The following is a 23,013-nucleotide window of genomic DNA, read 5'->3' as shown; positions in this document are numbered from 1 at the left end:
AGTCTGTGTGATAGACTTTAGACACAGCCTCATCTCTACAAATGAACCAGTTTCCTGGCTGAGTAATATTCCATTGTGTACACACACCACATCTTCTTTATCCATTTGTCTGTTGGTGGTTATTCAGGTTGTTTCCATGTCCTGGCTGTTGTAAATAGTGCTACAGTGAACATCAGGGTATATGTTTCTTTTCGAATTATGGTTTTCTCAAGATATATGCCCCATAGTGAGATTGCTGGGTCGTATGGTGGTTCCATTTTTTGTTTTTAAGCGACCTCCATACGATTCTCCACTGTGGCTGTACCAATTTACATTCCCACCAACAGTGCAAGAAAGTTCCCTGTTCTCTGAATCCTTTCCAGCATTTATTATTTTTGGATTTTTAAAAAAATTTTTTCTTTTGTTTTATTTTTTTTTCTTTTTCGTTTATTAGGTTTTCTTTTTTGTTTTATTTTTTATTCTTTTGTTTGTGGATTTTTTGGTGATGACCATTCTGACCAGGATGAGGTGATACCTCATTGTAGTTTTGATTTTTCTAATAATAATCAATGTTGAGCATCATTTTATGTGCTTTTTAACAATCTGAAGGTTTCCTATGGAGAAATATCTGCTTAAGTTTTCCACTCTTTTTTGATTGGAATTTTTTTTATATTGAGCTGCATGAGAAGTTTGTATATTTTGGAGATTAATCCATTGTCGATTGCCTCATTTGCATATATCATTTCCCATCCTGAGATTTTTCTTTTTGTTTTGTTCTGGGTTCCCTTTCCTGTGCAAAATCTTTGAAGTTTAATTAGGCCAATTAATTTATTTTTGTTTTTATTTTCATTATTGTAGGAGATGAATTGAAAAAGGTATGGCTGCAATTTTTGTCAGAGTGTGTTCTCCCTGTGGTTCCCTCTAAAAGGTTTCTAGTATTCGGCCTTACATTTAGGCCTTTAATCTGTTTAAGTTTCCTTCTCTATATGGCGTCAGGGTGTGTTCCAGGTTCCTTCTCTTGCAGGTAGCTGTTCAGCTTTCCCAGTGCCAGTTGTTGAAAAGACTGTCTTCCCATTGTCGTATACTCCTGTTTTCTTTGTCATAGATTGGATGACCACATGTGGGTGGGTTTACCTCTGGGCTTTCTGTCCTGTCCCATTGATCTGCATGCCTGTTTTTGTGCCAGTACCACACTGTTGTGATGACTGTAGCTTTGTAGTGTGGTCTGAAGTCAGTCAGGTCTGAAGTCAGCCTGCAGTAGAGCCTGATCCCTCCAGCTCCATTTTTCTTTCTCAAGGTTGTGTTGGCTGTTTGTGATCTCTCTTCTTTTCATACAAATTGTACGGTTTTTTGTTATAGATCTGTGAAAAATGCCATTGGTAGTTTAATAAGGATTGCACTGAACCTGTGGATTGGTGACATAGTCATTTTCACAATATTGATTCTTCCAGTCCATACAGCAGAAACATGTATCTCTCTATCTGAGTCATCTTTTATTTCTTTCATCAGTATCTTGTAGTTTGCTCAGTATAGGTCTTTTACCTTTTTAGGTTGGCTTATCCCTAGGTATTCTATTACTTTTTAGGGTGGTAAATGAGATTGTTTTCTTAATTTCTCTTTCTAATCTTTGTTAGTGTATAGGTATGCATACAAGAGATTTCTGTGCAGTAATTTTGTATCCTACATCTTTACCAAATTTTAGTAAATTAATTAGTTCTAGTAGTTATCTGGTGGCATCTTTTAGAATTTTCTGTGCATAGTACCATGTCATTTGCAAACAGTAAATTTTACTTGTTTTCTAGTTTCAGTTCAGTTCAGTCATTCAGTCATATCTGACTCTTTGCAACCCCGTGGACTGTAGCATGCCAGCCTTCTCTGTCCTATACCATCTCCCAGAGCTTGCTCAAACTCATGACCATTGAGTCAGTGATGCTATCCAACCATCTCATCCTCTGTCATACCCTTCTCCTCCTGCCTTCAATTTTTCCCAGCATCAGGGTCTTTTCTAATGAGTCAGCCCTTTGCATCAGGTGACCAGAGTATTGAAGCTTTTCAATTTCTTTTATTGCTTTTTCTTTGATAGCTGTAGGCAGGACTTTTAATACTATGTTGAATAAACATTGTAAAGTGAACATACTTGTTGTACAAGTTCCTGATCTTACTGAAAATGCTTTCCACTTTTCACCTCTGAGTATGGTCTTATCTGTAGGTTTGTCTTATATGGCCTTTATTATTTTGAGGTAGGTTACCTCTAAGCCCACTTTCTGGAGAGGTTTTTTTCCCTTAATCATAGAAGTGTGTTGAATTTTGTTAAAAATTTGTTTTGCATCTATCGAGATAGCCATGTGGTTTTTATTCTTAAGCTTATTAATATGGTGTATCATATTGACTGATATTTATATATTGAGTAATCCTTAACATCTCTGGGATAAATCCCACTTGATCATGATGTATTATCCTTGTAATGTATTGTTGATTATGTTTGCTAGCAGTTTGCTGAGGATTTTTGCTTCTGTGTTCATCAGTGATATTGCCATGTAATTTTGTTTTTTTGAGTGAGATCTTTGGTTTTGGTATCAGAGTGATGGTGGCCTTTTAGGTGAGTTTGGGAGTGTTCCTTCCTCTAATTTTCTGAAAGAGTTTCAGAAGAGTCACTTTTGTCTCTTCTCTAAATGTTGGATAGAGTTTGCCACAGTTTCAGTTTCGATTCTTTCAATTGATCTGTTCATATTTTCTGTTTCTTCATGGTTCTGTCTTGGAAGGTTGTGTCTTTCTAAGAACTTGTTCATTTTTTCTAGATTGTCCATTTTGTTGACCTATAGTTGCTTACAGTAATCTCTTCTGATCCTTTGCATTTCTGTGGTGTCAGTTGTAATTTCTCTGTTTTCTTTTTTAATTTTATTGATTTGAGTCCTCTCTCTTTTTTCCTTGATGGGTCTGGCTAAAGGTTTATCAATTTTGTTTATCTTCCCAAAGAACCAGCTTTTAGTTTCAGTGATTTTTGCTATTGTTTTCTTCATTTCTGTTTCATTTATTTCTGCTCTGATTTTTATAATGTTTTTATTTCTACTCACTTTGGATTTTTTCTTCTTTATCTAGTTGCTCTAGGTATAAGATTAAATTGTTTGAGATTTTTCTTGTTTCTCTTGGTAGGATTGAATTGCTGTAAACTTTCTCTTAGGACAGCTTTTGCTGTATCCCATAGGCTTTGGGTTGTTGTGTTTTTGTTGATTTTTTTTCCCCTGTATATTTTTTGGTTTCCTCTGATTTCTTCAGTGATCTCTTGCTTATTTAGTAGCATGTTGTTTGGCCTCCATGTGTTTGTGTTTTTGACATTTTTTTTTCTTGTAATTGATTTCTATTCTCATAGTGTTGTGTTTAGAAATGATGCTTGATATGATTTCAGTTTTCTTAAATATTCAAGGGGCCTTCTTCTGATGTGGTAACCTCTCCTCTTCTTCAGCCACTCCCCCACCCCTACCCTCCCCACCACCCCAAGATTATGGATTCTATCTCTTTTCCTCTTTTGTTTTACTTCCCTTTCTTTCCATCCTATCTGGTCATTTGGGGATCTTTCTTGTCTTTTAGTATATCCAAGATCCTCTGCTAATGTTCAGCATGTGGTGTGTTCAAATTGTTTCATTTGTAGATGTACTTAGTGATGTGTTTGTGGGAAGAAGTGAACCTCAGGTCCTTCTGTTCCAGCACCTTGACTGCTCTCATCTCCTTATATGTTCTTTATGTTCTATCTGAAGTAGTTTTTTTCTCCTTTGTGTGTACCTTTCTCGTCTTTAATTTATTTTGAGGCATACCCTGAGTACTCTTTGTAGAAATCCAACTTGATTTTCATCCTGGTGTGTGAAATTGTCCCCTGACATTACATTTAGAAATAATTCTCTCCTTTTTTCGTTTTTATGTAACTCTTTATAATAGTGATAAATACTACATTTGATAAAATGTAATGTTTTTATATTTATCTCCTCTTATCCTCATTCTCTTAGATTCCAATTTTTTTTTAGGGTAGTTCTATTTTTTATTTCTTTTAAATATTTATTTTTAAAATTTATTTGACTGTGCTGAGTGTTGCAGCACAAGTCTTTGATCTTCATTGTGACATGCAAACTCGGAGTTGTAGCATGCAAACTCTTAGTTATGGCATGCACTATCTTTAGTTGTGGCATGTGAACTCTTAGTTACAGCATGTGGAATTTAGTTCACTGACCAGGGATCGAATTTGGACCCTCTGTGTTGGGAATCTAGAGTATTAGTCAGTGGAGCACCATGGAATTTCCCAGTAGTTTCTTTTTGTTTTTCTTTTCTCATTATTGCAAAACTGTGCCTTACATATATAGGCACTCAAATATATGTTGAATTTTAAATGCACTTATGATTTTTACATGCTCAGAGAATAATATGCAATAATATGCAATTTCATAGTTGCTGTAGTAGCAGTAAGTATTCTGTTATAACCACATGAAAAGTATAACTGACATTTAATATTGCAATTGAATTTCAGTAGAAGATGGTGGTTTAAGCTGGCTAAGGAAGTCTTATCAAAGAATGAAAGAACAAGCTGAGAAACAAAATAGAAATATTGAGGACATTGTAGCTGAAAGATATGGGGTAAGTCTTGGTATTTAGGAAATAAATATTATTTTCAAAGTTATATGGAAATTAACTTTAACTTTGTTAGTGTTTTGTGGTAGGATACACTTTTTAATTGACTTGATACTAAATTTCAGTTCTAACTGTCTTTAACTGCTGAAGCTGTGTTTTGCCTTTCATTTTTAGATAAACCTGTGCAGCATACTTAAATATAAAATTTAATGAATATAAAACTTAAGTAAGGACAATTTAAGAATGTATGTGTTTAATGTAAAAGCAGCATTTTCTTGTTGTGAAGAAATTTCAATAGTATAGGAAAGCTTCCGTAGAATACCTTTTGATATAAGTACTATTTTTTTTTGCTTTTAGAAAGTGATATTTATTCATTTTTCTTCCAGTTTTATTGAGATATACTTGACATACACTACTGCATAAGCTTAAGTTATGCAACATGATCTGACTTACTTAAAACATGGCATGTTTACTGTGTATGTGTGTGTGTATTTATAAAACAATGAAATAATGCAGCAATATATTTTAGAACCAGCTCCCCCATTCACAATGTGTGAATAATCTTTCTGTTTTAACAGCTGTTGATGTCCTGTTTTTTTCAACTTCAGTAGAAAGAGGTTTAGAAAGGAGTAAACAAAAAGTGAGAGAATTATTATTCTTTAAGAGAATCTATGTTAATATTTTGATATATATATGTTTAATTTTTTCCTCATTACTATGTAATTTTAAAATAAACAGTTTTACAAAAGTAGGCTCATGTACTGCACTTCCCTGGTGGTTCAGTGGTAAAGAATCTGCCTGTCAATGCAGAAGACCTAAGACACGCAAATTCAATCCATGGGTTGGGCAAATCCCTTGGAGCAGGAGATAGCAACCCACTCTATTATTCTCACCTGGAAAAATTCTGTGAATAGAGGAACCTGGAGAGCTTCAGTTCTGGGATCACAAAGAGTCTGACAACAGACATAGCATAAGCTTACAGTCTACATTCTGGTTGTTTCACTTGCACAAGCAGACATGGTTGGATGCCAGTAAATATGTACATTTTAATGATCTCTTAATGTTTACACATATATTTATATGGTGGAGGTGATGGAATGCCAGCCTAGCTATTTAAAATCCTAAAAGTTGATGCTGTTAAAGTGCTGCACTTAATATGCCAGCAAATTTGGTTATTCCTCAGTGGTTAAGGATTGGAGAAGATCAGTTTTCATTCCAGTCCCACAGAAGGGCAATATCAAGGAATGTTCAAACTACTGTACAATTGTGCTCATTTTACATGCTAGCAAGGTAATACTCAAAATCTTTCAAGCTAGGGTTCAACAGTACATAAACCAAGAACTTCTCAATGTATAAGCTGGACTTAGAAAAGGCAGAAGAACCAGATTACTAAATTGCCAACATTCATTGGATCATAGGAAAAGCAAGAGTTTCAGAAAAACATCTACTTCTGCTTCACTGACTACACTAAAGCCTTTGACTGTGTGGATCAAAACAAACTGTGGAAAATTCTTAAAGAAATGGAAGTACCAGACCACCTTACCTGCCTCCTGCAGGTCAAGAAGCAACAGTTTTAGAACCAGACTTGGAAAAACAGACTGGTTCCAAATTGGGAAAGGAGTACGTCAAGTCTATATAATGTTACCCTGGTTATTTAACTTAAATGCAGAGTACATCATGTGAAATGCCTGAATGGATGAGTCACAAGCTGGAGTCAAGATTGCTGGGAGAGGTATCAACAACCTCAGACATGCAGATGATACCACCCTGATGGGAGGAAGCAAAGAGGCAAGAGAAACTTGAAGATGAAAGAGCAGAGTGAAAAATCTGGCTTAAACTCAGCATTCAAAAAACAAAGATCATGGCATCAGTTCATGGCAAATAGATGGGGAAAAATTGAAAATAGTGAGAGACTTTATTTTCTTGGGCTCCTAAATCTCTGTGGAAGGTGATTGCAGCCATGAATTAAAAGATGCTTGTTCTTTGGAACAAAAGTTATGATAAACCTAGACAGTGTATTTAAAAGGCAGAGACATCACTTTGCTGATAAAGATCCATATAATCAGACCTATAGTTTTTCCGGTAGTCAAGTATGGATGTGAGAGTTGGACCATAAAAAAGGCTGAGTGCTGAAGAATTGGTACTTCCGAACTATGGTGCTAAAGAATACACTTAAGAGTTTTTTGGACTGCAGAGAGTCAAAACAGTTCATCCTAAGTGAAGTCAACCTGGAATACTCTTTGGAAGGACTGGTGCTGAAGCTGAAGCTGAAGCTTCAGTACCTTAACTACCTGATGCAAAGTTCTGACTCTTTGAAAAAGACCCTGACGCTGGGAAAGGCAGGAGGAGAAAGGGACAACAGAAGATGAGGTGGATAGATTGCATCACCTATTCATTGGACATGAGTTTGAGCAAACTCTGGGAGATGGTGAAGGACAGGGAAGTCTGGTGTTCTGCAGTCCATGGGTGGCAAAGAGTTGGACATGACTTAGCGACTGAACAACAACCCATTATTTATTTATGTTAGTGGAGAGATATTTATATGTTTTTATTTTTTTCCCTGTTAAACAGCACTGTGATGACCATCTTTTCCAATGAATGTTGTGTACTTAACTGGTTATTGTCTTAAAAGAATTACTAAAAGTGAAATTGCCAGTTAAAGGATATGGATACTTACAGTGAGATATATATTGCAAAATTTCTCTATAGAAGGATTGAAGAAATTATACTCAATACAATTATTTTTTCCTATGATTTTCGATAGTAGTATTATGTTTTCTAGTCTATGCTACTATGATTGGTAAGCAGATTTTTTCTTTGCCTTTATTTTTACCATTTATTTACTAATCAAGTGGATACTTTTTCATATATTTTTTGCCATTTGATTTGATTATTTGTAGTATTTACTCATTTGGGGATATTGACTTAAGACCTTTTAATAAATCTTCCTGTTAGTTTCATGTTTCTTTTTTACTTATATTTGTTATGAATATATTTAAAATATTTTTACCTAACAAAGCCTATCAGATTTTTTCTTTCATGACATAATGTTCTTGGTATAACTCATCAACATTCTTTCTCCACCCGCAAGATTATAAAAATGTACATTTCTATTTCCTTTAAGAATTTGTTCAGTTTTACTTTTATGAATATTTTTAATCTTTTTGAAATACATATTTGTGTATGGTTTAAAGTAAACATTTAACTTTTCTAAAATCTTTAGGTAGGTTTTCATAATATATTGAATCAATTATTCTTTTGCTACTAATTTCAATGACACATTTATTATATATTACATCTATTATATATTACATCATCTTTTATGAAGTTAGTCTTTTTATTCTCAAATCTCTTTTACTGATTTTTTTTTGTTGTTTCCTGGAATTAGTATAATACTATTATTGTAGTTTTCAGTAACTCGTGTGGATAGCAAATAATCTTTCACTAGTTACTAAAAAGTAAGTTTATATTCTTACATGTGCTTTTTTTGTTGTTGTTCTAAAATTTAGAATCAGTTTTGTTAAGTTCAAGCTCAAGAGAAACAGTTTCCAGAGTACATTATAGAGTTACAACTCATTTTGGAATTTTATTTAAATTTAATTAAATGTATAGATAAAACAATTAATATCTGTAGAGCAGATATTATAAAGATATTAATCGCCATGTAATGCCACCCAAGATGGATGGGTCATGGTGGCGAGTTCTGACAAGACATGGTGCACTGGACAAGGGAATGGCAAACCACTTCAGCATTCTTGCCTTGAGAACCTCATGAACAATCAGTCAATCAGGCAGGCAGTTCAGTCATTCACTCGTGTCCAACTCTTTGCGACCCCATGGACTGCAGCATGCCAGGCCTCCCTGTCCATCACCAACTGCTGGAGTCCACCCAAACCCATGTCCATTGAGTTGGTGATGCCATCCAACCATCTCTTCCTCTGTCGTCCCCTTTTCCTCCTGCCCTGAATCTTTCCCAGCATCAGGGTCTTTTCAAATGAGTCAGCTCTTCGCATCAGGTGGCCAAAAGATTGGAGTTTCAGCTTCAACATCAGTCCTTCCAATGAACACCCAGGACTGATCTCCTTTAGGATGGACTGGTTGGATCTCCTCTCGGTCCAAGGGACTTTCAGGAGTCTTCTCCAACACCACAGTTCAAAAGCATCAATTCTTAGGCACTCAGCTTTCTTTATAGTCCAATTCTTTCATCCATACATGACTACTGGAAAAACCATAGCCTTGACTAGGTGGACCTTTGTTGGCAAAGTAATGTCTCTGGTTTTTAATATGCTGTTTAGGTTGGTCATAACTTTCCTTCCAAGGTGTAAGCGTCTTTTAATTTCATGGTTGCAGTCACCATCTGCAGTGATTTTGGACAGTGTGAAAAGGCAAAAAGACATGACACTGAAAGATGAGCTTCCCAAGTCAGTAAATGCCCAATATGCTACTGGGGAAAAGTGGGGAAATAACTCCAGAAGGAGTAAAGAGGCTGAATCAAAGCAGAAACCATGCCCAGCTGTCAGTGTGTCTCATGGTGAAAGTAAAGTCTAATACTTTAAGGAACAATATTGCATTGGAATTTTAGGTCCACGAGTCAAGGTAAATTGGAAGTGGTCAAATAGGAGATGGCAAGAGTGAACATCAGCATTTTAGGAATCAGTGAACTGAAATGGACTGGAATGGGTGAATTTAATTCAGATGACCTTTATCTCTACTAATGAGGGCAGATCTCTTAGAAGAAAGGGAGTGGCCCTCATAATCAACAAAAGAGTCCAAAGTGCAGTGCTTGGGTGCAGTCTCAAAAACAACAGAATGATCTCTGTTCGTTTCCAAGGCAAACTATTGAATGTCACAGTAATCCTAGTCTATGCCCCTAACCACTAATACTGAAGAAGCTGAATGGTTCTATGAAGACCTACAAGACCTTCTAGAACTAATACCCCAAAAAGATGTCCTTTTCATCATAGGGGACTAGAATGCAAATGAAGGAAGTCAAGAGATACCTGGTGTAACAGGCAGGTTTGGCCTTGGAGTACAAAATGAAACAAGGCAAAGGTAGCAGAATTTTGCCAAGAGAATGCACTGGTCACAGCAAACACCCTCTTCCAACAACACAAGAGATGGTGGACATCTGGTGGACATCACCAGATGGTCAGTACCAAAATCAGAGTGATTACATTCTTGGAGCAGAAGACGGAGTCAGCAACAACTGACTGCTTCAGATCATGAACTCCTTGTTGCAAAATTCAGACTTAAATTGAGGAAAGTAGGGAGATCCACCAGGCCATGGGTGTATGACCTAAATCAAATCCCTTATGAGTATACAGTGGAAGTGACAAATAGATTAGACCTATCAACAGATTAGGTCTGATAGAGTGCCTGAAGAACTATGGACAGAGATTTGTAACATAGTACAGGTGGCAATACTGTGGATGGATCAAAACCATCCCCAAGAAAAAGAAATGCAAAAAGGCAAAATGGTTGTCTGAGGAGGCCTTACAAATAGCTGAGAAAAGAAGAGAAGTGAAAGGCAAAGGAGAAAAGGAAAGATATACCCAATCTGAATTCAGAGTCCCAAAGAATAGCCAGGAGAGATAAGAGAATCTTCCTAAGTGAACAATGCAAAGAAATAGAGGAAAACAATAGAATGGGAAAGACTAGAGATCTCTTCAAGAAAATTAGAGATACCAAGTTTTTCCAGTAGTCATGTATGGATGTGAGAGTTGGACTGTGAAGAAAGCTGAGCGTTGAAGAATTGATGCTTTTGAACTGTTGTGTTGGAGAAGACTCTTGAAAGTCCCTTGGACTGCAAAGAGATCCAACCAGTCCATCCTAAAGGAGATCAGTCCTGGGTGTTCATTGGAAGGACTGATGCTGAAGCTGAAGCTCCAATACTTTGGCCATCTCATGCGAAGAGTTGACTCATTGGAAAAGACCCTGATGCTGGGAAAGATTGAGGGCAAGAGGAGAAGGGGACGACAGAGGATGAGATGGTTGGATAGCATCACCGACACAATGGACACGGGTTTGGGTAAACTCCGGGAGTTGGTGATGGACAGGGATGCCTGGCATGCTGCGGTTCATGGAGTCGCAAAGAGTCGGACACGACTGAGCGACTGAACTGAACTGAACTAAAGGGAACATTTCATGAAAAGATGGGCACAATAAAGGACAGAAATGGTGTGGACCTAACAGAAGCAGAAGATATTAAGAATAGGTGGCAAGAATACACAGAAGTATACAAAATAAATCTTAATGGTCCAGATAACCACGATGGTGTGATCAGTCTCCTAAAGCCAGGCATCTTGGAGTGCAAAGTCAAGTGGTTCTTTGGAAGGATTGCTACGAACAAAGAAAGTGGAGGTGATGAAATTCAGCTGAGCTATTTCAAATCCTAAAAGATGATGTGCTGAAAGTGCTGCACTCAATATGCCAGCAAATACGGAGACCTTAGTAGTGGCCACAGGACTGGAAATGGTCAGTTTTCATTCCAGTCCCAAAGAAGGGCAATGCCAAAGAATGTTAAAACTACTACACAATTGCACTTATTTCACATGCTAGCAAAGTAATGCTCAAAATTCTCCAAGCTAGGCTTCAACAGTATATGAGCCAAGAACTCCAATATATTCAAGTTGGATTTAGAAAAGGCAGAGAAACCAGAGATCAAATTTCTAATGTCCATTGGATCACAGGAAAGCGAGAGAATCCCATAAAAACATCTACTTCATTGACTACGCTAAAGCCTTTCCTCAAGAGACTGTGGAAAGTTGTTCAAGACGTGGGAATACCAGACCACCTTACCTGTCTCCTTGGATATCTGTATGCAGGTCAAAAAGCAACAGTTAGAACTGAAAATGGAACAGTGGACTGATTCAAAATTGGGAAAGGAGTACATTATGTCTATATATTGTCACCCTGCTTATTTAACTTAATATGCAGAATACATCATGAAAAATTCCGGGTCTGGATAAAGCATAAGCTGGGAGAAATATCAATAACCTCAAGATATTCAAATATCATATCACATATCACATCACCCTTATGGCTGAAAGCAAAGAGGAACTAAAGAGACTCTTGATGAAGATGAAAGAGGAGAGTGAAAATGCTGGCTTAAAATGCAAATGTTCCAAAAACTAAGATCATGGCATTGGGTCCCATCACTTCATGGCAAATAGATGGGAAAATAGTGGAAACGGTGAGGACAGACTTTATTTCTTGGGTTCCGAAATCACTGCAGATGGTGACTTCAGCCATGAAATTAAAAGATGCTTGCTCCTTGAAAGAAAAGCAATGACAAACCTAGACAGTGTGTTAAAAAGTGGAGACATTGCTTTGCCTACAAAGGTCTGGATGGTCAAAACTATGGTTTTTTCGGTAGTCACGTATGGATGTGAGAATTGGACCATGAAGAAGGCTGATCGCTGAAGAATTGATGCTTTGATCTGTGGTGTTGGAGAAGACTCTTGATAGACCCTTGGACTGCGAGGAAGTGAAGCCAGTCAATCCTAAAGGAAGTCAACCCTGAATATTCATTGGAAGGGCTGATGCTGAAGCTGTAGCTGTAATACTTTGGCCACCTGATGTGAAGAGCTGACTCATTGGAAAAAACCTTGATGGTGGGAAAGAGTGAAGGCAGCAGGAGAAGGGTACAACAGAGGATGAGATGTTTGGATGGCATTACTGACTCAGTGAACACGAGTTTGAGCAAGGTCTGGGAGATGGTGAAGTACAGGGATGCCTGGCATGCTGCAGTTCTGGGGTCACAAAGAATCAGACATGACTGAACAACTGAATAACAATATTGAATTATCTCATCCTAAAATACTGGTTATTCATCAGTTCAAATTTTCATTTATTCTTTTCAGTGCATTTCTCCATTGGTTGTTATATATATATCCTTATCCTTAGTATATTTTTTATTTTTTTCAATTATATGTTGAATCTTTCTTCCTTTATATTTTCTGGCTTGCCTGGTATTAGTCTGCACTTTTTTTAAAACTCTTTTCATTATAGCTATAGCTCTTTTAAACTGGCTTATCTGGGAAAATAGTTACATGGAAATGTTGATTACTTTTTCCTGCTCAGTATTACAATATTTAAACTTTCTCATATTCTTGAAATAGAATTTCAAGACTTTGATGTAGATACCTTTCTTCTGTGTTTAAGTACATTTAAGATGAAGATTGTCATGTTTATAAAGTATCTTTGCATTCACGGTTTATTGAATTTTGTTAATTTGCTTTTAAATTAGGGGTTAGTATCTAATTTTTATGAAATAACTATTTTAATATCCTTTGAGATAAAATTATTTTTTTCTTTTGTTAATGAGATGAGTTGTTTGAACATATTTTCTAACTTTGGACCATTCTTGTATTCTTTAACTCTTATTTGATCATGGCATTTACTTTAACATACTGCTGAATTAAATTTGTTATTATTTTATTTTTATTTTCTCTCCTAGAATTAGTAAGTAATGTACTTTCTGTTATGTTGCATTTTGGAAAATGCCTTTCTTCTGTACATGTCAAGGAAAGATAATTTGACTGAATTGAATTCTCTATTTAGAATTATTACATTAGAATTATTTTTCGAAATTTCATCATCACTTCATTATCTTCTAGCACTTAGTGAAAAGTTGTTAACAGTCTTAACTTCCTTATCTTCATTGGCAGAATGTTGTTTACCTCACTCCCACTTGTTTACTTGTTCACATTCACTCCTTTCTCTGATCTGATCTTTGTGAAAAATTTATTTCCTGCATGAATTTTGAGACTCAGAAATTAGGATTTTTTTATGTATGAGTTTCTGTATGCTTCCCTTTCTTCCTTCCACAAAGGCTGTTCAATGAGACCTTTGGATTTAGAAAATTAGCTGGGGAAATTTTTTTGTTAATGCTTCTACAGCCTTTGGTTTTTCCTTCTGAAAGTATATGCATGTTCTGTAGAATTAATTGTCCGTGTGTCTTTTCGCTGTAACTTATATTTGTTTACCATCTTTTCCTAGCAAATTCCTAGGCTGGTGTTGAGTTCGCAGATCTGGATTCAGCACTTTCTGTTGTTCTCCTCACTACCTGCCTGTCTGTGAACAGTTCTCTTTATGTCTTTCTTGTTCTTGAACTGCTCTTCTTTTCATATGAGTCTGTTTTGTTTTAGCCACACAGTAACATCTTGAATCTCACTGACAGTAGGAAATATCTTTTAAAATATTATGTCTTTACTGTTTTCTGAATTCTGTTTTGTTTTAGTGCTGGCCATTTGGTCTAAATGGCTTCTTTTGAGCTCCCAGAATTTTTTTATTATTTGGTAATTTTTCATTGATTATTCACATTTTTTAAAATACTCATTTCATAGTGATGTATTTCTTTGCTCCGGCTGCCACAACACAGTTCCACAGACTGGGTGACTTAACAGCAATTAATTTTCCTACATTTCAGGAGAATGGAAGTTGAAGATCAAGATATTAGAGGGTTTGGTTTCTTCTGAGGCCTCTCTTCTTAATTCATAAGTGTCTGCCTTCTAGCTCCGCCCTCACGTAATATTTTCTCTGTGTGTGTTGATCTCTTTGTATGTCCATATTTCTTCTGATTACAAGGATATCAGTCATACTGGATTAAGGCGTAACCCAGTGACCACATTTTAACTTAATCACCTCTTTAAAGATCCTTTCTACAAATGTCACATTCTTAGGTTCTGTGGGTTAGAGGTTTGACATATGACTTTGGAGGGTGTGCATACTTCAGCCTACATCATTTAGGATGATTGTTTGGGTCTTTCATTCCCCTTTTTGGGTTTTTCTTTCGTTGTACTATGTGACAATGTATCATGACACAGTGGCATGCGGAGTACAAGTCATTGAGCCATTTTTAATTTTAAATATCTTGTTGATTTTTTCCTCATTTCTAGTCAATGGAAATATTTCAGTTGAAATTAAAAGAAGCTGAAAAAGCTGCATTTACAAAAGAAGACTGTAGACGAGAACGGTGGAAGAAACCAACATACTCAGATAAAGCACATAGTGGTCAAGAAAGTGGAAAGTCAGACTTGGTAAACTATAATAAAAGTTCAAGAGGTAGATATAATACAACAGATATTGCCAACAATATCACTAAAGATAAGTTTAGTGGTGATGAAAAAGATGGTAGATCTGTGTTTTCAGAAACATGTAAAAGAGAACCCAGTCCAAGGAAAAATCAAGAATTTTCTTCTCATGTAAATTTAAGAGCTAAATTCTTAAGACCCTCTGATGATGAAGAAGTGTCATTTCATAGCAAGGACCGAAATTTTGAACCATCTAGTTCATCTTCAGCAGTAGTCCCTCAAGATTCTGTGTATTGTGGTTTTCGAAAACCCACAGAAAACAGTGAAGAAAATTTATCATGGAGTCGATTTGGGAGGGGAGACAGGAAACATTCAAATCAAAAACCACTAGAAACCAGTCACAGTGTTGACCATGGATACATTTCAGAAGACGTGAGAGAAAAATCACAGGAGGAAGGCTTGAGAGATGACTCTGTGACAAAAGAACATCTACAGGATACCAAGTCTTCGCTTGCCAGGTACTCTGTCATTTGTTTTCTAAACCGATAAATGAATACTAAGGTCAGACGATTCAGGACACTGAGCTGTACTTTTAGAGCATCATTTACTGTTGAGATATGTTATGATTTTGTTTCTTAAATTTGATGTAAGTGATGAGATATGCACCTTTGACAGTTCAGTAGTTTCATTTTATATATTGTATTTCATTTCAGTTTATTTAACAAAAAGCTGAAAGATGAATTCAGTAGTGAATATTTCCCAAAATTTGTTGCTTTTTTGAGATCTATAAAGCTAAATTTCTTTAATAGTTCTTACAAATGGATATGCTACATGAAATATTTTGGTAGATTTTGTTCAGTTCAGTTCAGTTGCTCAGTAGTGTCCAACTCTTTGCGACCCCATGGACTATAGGACGCCAGGCTTCCCTGTCACTCACCATCTCGCAGAGCTTACTCAAACTCATGTCCATTGAGTCAGTCATCCATCCAACCATCTCATCCTCTGTTGTCCCCTTCTCCTGCCCCCTTCAATCTTTCCCAGCATCAGGGTCTTTTCAAATGAGTCAGTTCTTGCCATCAGGTGGCCAAAGTATTGGAGTTTCAGCTTCAGCATCAGTACTTCCAGTGAATATTCAGGACTGATTTCCTTGAGGATTGACTAATTTGGTCTCCTTGCCGTCCAGTTCAGTTCAGTTCAGTTCAGTACCTCATTCGTGTCCGACTCTTTGCAACCCCATGAACTGCAGCACACCAGGCCTCCCTGTCCATCACCAACTCCTGGAATCCACCCAAACCCATGTCCATTGAGTCTATGACGCCATCCAACCATCTCATCCTCTGTTGTCCCCTTCTCCTCCTGCTTTGAATCTTTCCCAGCATCAGGGTCTTTTCGAATGAGTCAGCTTTTCACATCAGGTGGCCAAAGTACTGGAGTTTCAGCTTCAACATTAGTCCTTCCAGTGAACACCCAGGACTGATCTCCTTTAGGATGGACTGGTTGGATCTCCTTGCAGTCCAAGGGACTCTCAAAAGTCTTCTCCAACACCACAGTTCAAAAGCATCAGTTCTTCAGTGTTCAGCTTTCTTTGTAGTCCAACTCTCACATCCATACATGGCTACTAGAAAAACCATAGCCTTGACTAGGTGGACCTTTGTTGGCAAAGTAATGTCTCTGCTTTTTAATATGCTGTCTAGGTTGGTCGGATTTTGTTAGTACTACCGTATTGCTTTCAAAGGAAATTCGTCCATATTTAAGTACACAATCATAACTATCCATATTGCATACCTACTGGAGGTCTGGGAGACTGAAAGAAAATATGCTTCCATAGCCCAAATATGAAGTGAAAAAGATATGTGAAAGATCTTGCAGAGGGAAACATGAATTTTGGTGGTTGTTTTGCAAAGAAGGAAATCCATTTTGATAGTTGACAGGTTTTAAAGCTAGAGTTTTGAAAGCAAAATATAGTTAAGATAGTGATTGTACATATAATGATTAGAAAAATCAGTAGCACTAACTGCTTTTGTTATTCTTGTCCCTTTAGCAGTTGTATATAGGGCTGAGTTATTCAGTCAGGAAACCCAGGTTGAGTGAGTCAAACCTAGGAAACTTGATTTAGCCATAGGGTTGACACTGTTTGAAATAGCCATAAGTAGAAAATGTGTAGCCAAAGGATAATAGCTAACCTGTACTTGAATGAATGATCATTAAAATATGTCTTAAAGTACCACCAAATGAATGGGACACTAAAGGAAGAGATTTTAGGAAGTAATAGAATTCTCTGGTGGCAGTAGTAGGTGTAAACTTTGTTGTTTGGGGTCCTGAGTCTGGTAAATCACTTTTGTTAGTGACTTCATCTGAAGCTGTGGATTATACAGCCTGGTGTGTAGCTTTTAGTAGAAGGGAGAGAGGGAGGCTGGCAAAATCTAGACTGAATGCTGGGAGGCCCAGTCAGATGGGTTCTGGTTCAGATCAGGGCTTTGTTCCTAAGAAATGAAAGAAGAAATTCAGTTGTTTTGACTGGATAAACACGGCAGGGTTTAGAGAATGTCTTAGGCTGTCTACATGTATAATTGTCCAAGTTTCATTCCAGGTACTCTAGAAGGTAGACTATCTCCAGTACCAATTGCTAGAAACATGTAGAAGTGGGATGAAGCTCCTATTTCCTGATATCATTAGGATTGGCTTAACAGTTGGGTAATCTGTACGTATTTACTTCTGTGACTGCTGCTAAGAAGATCTTGTAAGCAGTCTTATATTGTTAGTATTCCTTTTGGTTCTGTAATTGTTTCATGTTGGTGTGTTGTATGGTAAGCTTCTGATAGATACTCTGTAATACAGGCACTCACTAAAAGCTTATGTTTTGGTCTGAAGACAGTATTCTTTGTTAGCTGTGTTAACTTTGATGTTACAGATATTTTGAAGCTTTCTATTAATTTTACAGTTGACTGGAGAGGGAAATTATCCATATATTTGTGAAACAAAAAAAAGAATTCCTGAGCATGTAGAGTGGTGTAAAGTAAGAAACCAAGAACAGGACCATGAAGAATGCCTGTTTTCAGTGATTGGAAGGATTCAGAGAAGGATTATTAGAAGTTGTTAATTTGTCTGCACATTATCTTGGGTTTATGTTGAATTTTTTATAAAATGCCAGAATTCTAGGGAGTTTTAAAACCTGTGAATTTTAGACCTAAAAAAAAAAAAATAATAGAACTGATTTTAGAACTAGAAGAAATCATAGACTGACTCAGGAATTTTCCAGATGCAGAAACTGAGGCAACTGAAGTTGTGGCTTGCACAATGTTATATAACTAGGGTTGCCAGATTTAGCAAATAAAAATATTTGGACATGCTTAAACTAAAAAAGTTTTTTAACCTGAAATTAAAATTTAACTGGGTATCTTGTGTTTTATCTGGCAACTGTATGTAACACTTGTCCATTTTCCGGGTCTGTGACCTTCATACAGGAGATTACATATAATTGCAGTTATCTCTTGTTATCCACCAGGAGGTTGGTTCCAGGGCACTAATAGATACCCAAATCAAGTACTTTATATAAAGAGGCATAGTATTTTTATATACAACCTACATATGTTCTCCCATATACTTTAAATCATCTATAGATTGCTGTTAATAACCAGTACAATGTAAATACTGTGTAAATAGTTGTATAGTGTAAATGCTGTGTAAATAGTTGCTAACTCTCTGCAGATTAAGTTTTGGTTTTTTAAACTTTCTGAAAATTCCTAAGTATTTTCAATTCATGGTTGATTGAATATGAATCCCATGGATACCAAAGGACTGACTGCTGTTTTGCATAAGGGACTTGAGCACCTGCAGATTTTGGGTCTTCAGAGGGCCCAGGGATTCACCAGCAGGTGCCTGTACTGATCTGAATATTGTTTCTTTCCAGTCAGTTTGGTTCAGTCACTCAGTTGTGTCCGATTCTTTGCGACCCCATGAACCACAGCACCCCAGGCCTCCCTGTCCATCACCAACTCCCGGAGTCCACCCAAACCCATGTCCAGTGAGTCTATGATGCCATCCAGCCATCTCATCCTCTGTCGTCCCCTTCTCCTCCTGCCCCCAATCTTTTCCCAGCATCAGGGTCTTTTTATATGAGTCAGCTCTTTGCATCAGGTGGCCAAATTATTGGAGTTTCAGCTTCAGCATCAGTCCCTCCAATGAACACCCAGGACTGATCTCCTTTAGGATGGACTGGTTGGATCTCCTTGCAGTCCAAGGGACTCTCAAGAGTCTTCTCCAACACCGCAGTTCAAAAGCATCAATTCTTTGGCCCTCAGCTGAAGATTCTTTCCAATCAGTGTATCTTAAAGGTCTTTCCTCACCAGCTCATATGTATGTGCTTTTTTTTCATTTTAAAGTCTCTTTAGTATTCTGTTGTAAACCTTAGAGATAAGCTAGTATTTCTCATCAGTTTAGTTTTGTTGGGCTTTAGGTTGTTTCTAGTGTGTTGCTCTAAGTAATACTGCAGTGAATAGTTTTGTACATGTATTTTTGCATACATGTTAAATATAGCTGTAAAATAAATTCCAATGAGTGGAATTGTATTTCTATATTTCATTGTACTAACCAGTTTACAGTCTTATATGAGAATGACTTTTCTCTTCCTTGCCTGTAGTATTATTGAGGTTTTTAATCTTTGCCATAGGTACATTTAGGGAATAGAAACTTTCTTTGATTTGCTTGTAAGCATGAGTGAAGTTTGGCCTATTTTTATAAATGTTATTTAATTTTAATTTTGTTTTATTAACTAGTCATATATTTTGCCTACTTTTTGAGAGTGTTTTATGAGCATTTTTATAGTTGTCATGTGATATACTTAATTTTTTCTCCTTTTTAGATTTCCTCTTTCTTTTCTCTTTTCATCTATTCTTTCTTTTTTTAAAAAAAAATATATTTATTTAATTTATTTATTTGACTGTGCCAGGTTTTAGTGTGGCATGTGGGTTATAGTTCCTTCACCAGGGATTGAACCCCAGCCCCCTAAGTTGGGAGTGCAGGGTCTTAGCCCCTGGACCACCAGGGAAGTCCCTTCATTCATTCTTATGGTGATCATATTTATAGTTCTTTTCCTTTGTCAATTTTAGGCCCTGAAGTAGCTGGAAAACATCCTCTAACAGTGGCCCATGTGATTAATAATTTTAAGATGTTTATTCTTAGAAATAAAATGTGCTTGTATATAATTCTGTTTTATTGGAAAATATATTAGCTAATATATTTTCAAAAGTTTGAAACCTAGAGTAGTACATAGTATGAGCAAAACTAATGTGATGTCCTTAATTTTGATTTTATCTATGTTAATATCTGAATCTAACTCATTTTATATAATAGAAAATATTACATGAGGTTACAACGGTTAAAAACCTTGGCAGAGTTTTCTTTGATAGCCTAGGAGGACAAGAGAAGGATACTAAGTTCTGAAGTGTTTGAGTATAGTTATGAGATCTTTAGGGGAGAAAATTTGAGAATAAGTGGTAAGAAAAGAACTAAAGGGACGGGATTTATGAACACTGTCAGCAGGCAAAGAATAGTTGCAGTATACTCAAGGTTTTTGAAATATCTTTGGATTGGAGCTTTTTAAATTGCATTTTCCCCAAAAGTTTGAGCCAGAGTTTGTTGTGGGTGTGTGTCTGTGTATGGATGTGTGTTGTAAAAAGAGTACATTTAAATGGGAAAATAGGATTTCAGAAAATAATTTTGAAGAGGGCTTTTGAAATACAGCATTAACCCTGGAAAATGAGAAATGCTGATACTTTTTTCTTTTCACAGGATAGTTGCAGATGCCATGGTGATTTTTTTTCAGAGCACATGCTTGCCATTATAAATGCTTAGAGTCTTCCATTATAAATGGAAGAGTGTGTCCCTGCTGTTTGTTGCAAAGCAGTGTACTGTGATATTAACGATAATGTATTCTTCAGTCATTGATGCCCAACAACTTTCATTGTAATGTCTTTATTTGATACCTATTACTATTCTATTGTGTGTTGAATTATCTGTTAATATTGAAAATGCCAGAGATACTCAGAATTCTTGTGTATCATCATATTTATTCTGATCTACATTTCAATACTAATAAACAATTCTGTTAGAAACTATACCCGCTCCACAACTCCGTCAAAACAACAAAAAAAGCAGTATTTGGAGTGCAAACTTTGCAACTATGAACGCTGCCTCTTTTAAAGGTCTCTGAGATTTCAGTTATCTTCTCGAAACTTCTATTTGGTTGGAGTCCACATACCTTCTTGGGTGCTGTCTCTTGATTGATTCTTTGTATACTGAAAAGTGAAGAGAAAATGAAAGTTTCTCAAAAACAGAAGAATCTGATAAAAATGACAAAGATGTGCCTTTGGGTAGGTAATAAGAGATCTTTGGCAACTTAATCAAGAATATTATTGTAGAAGAGGATTTATAAGCCAGATTTCATGGACTAAATTATGACTGGATTATGATATAATAGAGATAGAAAGTATATGTGGGAGACATGTGTTAAATGCCTCCGTCACTCCCATATTTCCTAGGATACTTGAATATGTTTATATATTAGTGGGAAAGACAGTATCAAATTTGAAAGGAGCTAAAAATAAAGAATGATGATAGATGAGAAAATTCAGCAGGAATTCAAAGTTAGTGTATATGTATGTATGATACAGGTAGGATTATCCTGAGTTCAAATGTTAAAGAAGAGGAAAGTGTGGCTGTGGATGTGGGTGAAGGGAGACAACTGTAGGAATTGCTTTTGGGGGAGGGAGTATAGTAGTTGTGGGTCCCGGGCTTGCCTTCAGGGCATGTGGAATCTTTCTGAATCAGGGATCAAACCCATGTTCTTTGCATTGGCTGGTGATTTCCTAACTACTAAACCACTGGAGAAGTCTCCAGTTCTTCTAAAGTCTAGTCTGTCTGATACCTGTTTTGCTACTTCTTTTGATTTCCATGCCTTCAGTTTTAATCTGTATGTGTCTCTGGGTCTGAAGTGGGTCTCCTGAAGATAGGATATATACAGTTCTGGTTTTTCTATCCAGCCAGCCAGTCTGTGTCTTTTGGTTAGAGCATTTAATCCATTTACATTTCAGGTAATTTTTGATATGTATTTTAGTATTAGAATTTTCTTTATTGTTTTGGGTTTATTTTGTAGGTCTTCTTCTCCTGTGTTTCACACCTAGAGAAGTTCCTTTAGCATTTGTTATAAAGCTGATTTTGTAATGCTGTTATTCTCTTAGCTTCTGCTTATCTGTAAAGCTTTTGATTTCTCTATCCAATCTGAAGGAGATTCTTTCATATAGAGTAAACTTGGATGTAGGTTTTTGCTCTTTATTACCTTGAATGTATCCTGTCATTCCCTTTTGGCCTACAGAGTTTCTGCTGAAAAAATCTGCTTATAACTTAATGGGGATTACTTTTGAAATTTTTTGTTTTGTTTTGTTTTCCTTGCTGTTTTAGTATGTTTTCTTTGAATTTAATTTTTGTTAGTTTGATATGTGTTTTGGTGTATTTCTCCTTGGGTTTTTCCTTTATGGGCCTCTACCCTTCTTGCACTTGGATGTCTGTTTGCTTTTTCATGTTAAGGAAGTTTCTGACTATGATCTGTTCAGATATTTTCTCAGACACTTTCTCCTTCTCTTCTTTTTCTGGGACTCCTGTATTTCAAATGTTGATGCATTTAATGTTGTTTTAGAGGTCTGAAAGTGTCCTTATTTCATTTAATTCTTTTCTTCTTTATTCTGCCCCTTGACAGTGATTTACAGCACCATTCTATTTTCCAGCTCATTTATTCACTTTCTGTCACAGTCATTTCTGTCACAGTTATTGATTCCTTCTGGTATATTTTTTCATTTCAGTTTTTGTGCTTTCCATCTATTTTTTTGTTGTTGTTGTTCTTTAGTTTCTAGGTCTTTGTTAAACATTTCTTGTTTTTTCTCAGTCCATGTATCCATTCTGTTTCCAAGAGCTTTTGCATCATCTTTACTATTATTATGCTGAATTATTTTCCCAGTAGGTTGCCTGTTTCATCTTCATTTATCTGGTCTTGTTGTTTTTTATCTGTCCCTTTGTCAGTAACTTTTTTGTCGTGTGATTTTTTTTTTTCCCTTGATGGGTGGCACTGTGTACCTGTCTCACTGATTGTCTGTCCTGAGACATCTAGCACGGGAGTTTGCAGGCAGTGGGGTAGAGCTGGAATTTGGTGCCAAGATGAGGCTCTCTAGAGACCTCACACTTACTAACATTCCCTGGGACATGAAGTTCTCTCAGTCCATTGGCTTGAACTCGGTGCTCCCGCCAGAGGAGCTCAGGCCTGACGCCTGGCTTGGTTAGGCAGGGGTTGCCCCTGCCCCTCAGACGTCTGACTAGCCCTGCCAGTGCCTTG

The 23,013-nt window shown here is 36.5% G+C and overlaps 1 protein-coding gene across 1 annotated transcript in view; it reads left to right on the top strand.

The window, feature by feature from the left end:
- Nucleotides 1–23,013, top strand: part of CWF19L2 (CWF19 like cell cycle control factor 2) — a 152,697-nt gene that overhangs the window by 43,937 nt on the left and 85,747 nt on the right. The window contains exons 7-8 of the mRNA XM_065945197.1: nt 4,496–4,602; nt 14,496–15,148. Of these exons, the coding sequence (XP_065801269.1) occupies nt 4,496–4,602; nt 14,496–15,148 (760 nt within the window). The remainder of the gene's footprint in view (nt 1–4,495; nt 4,603–14,495; nt 15,149–23,013) is intronic.

This window comes from Muntiacus reevesi, chromosome 9, assembly GCF_963930625.1.
Source record: "Muntiacus reevesi chromosome 9, mMunRee1.1, whole genome shotgun sequence".
Lineage (NCBI taxonomy): Eukaryota > Metazoa > Chordata > Mammalia > Artiodactyla > Cervidae > Muntiacus > Muntiacus reevesi.
This window is presented reverse-complemented; position numbering and strand designations above follow the sequence as displayed.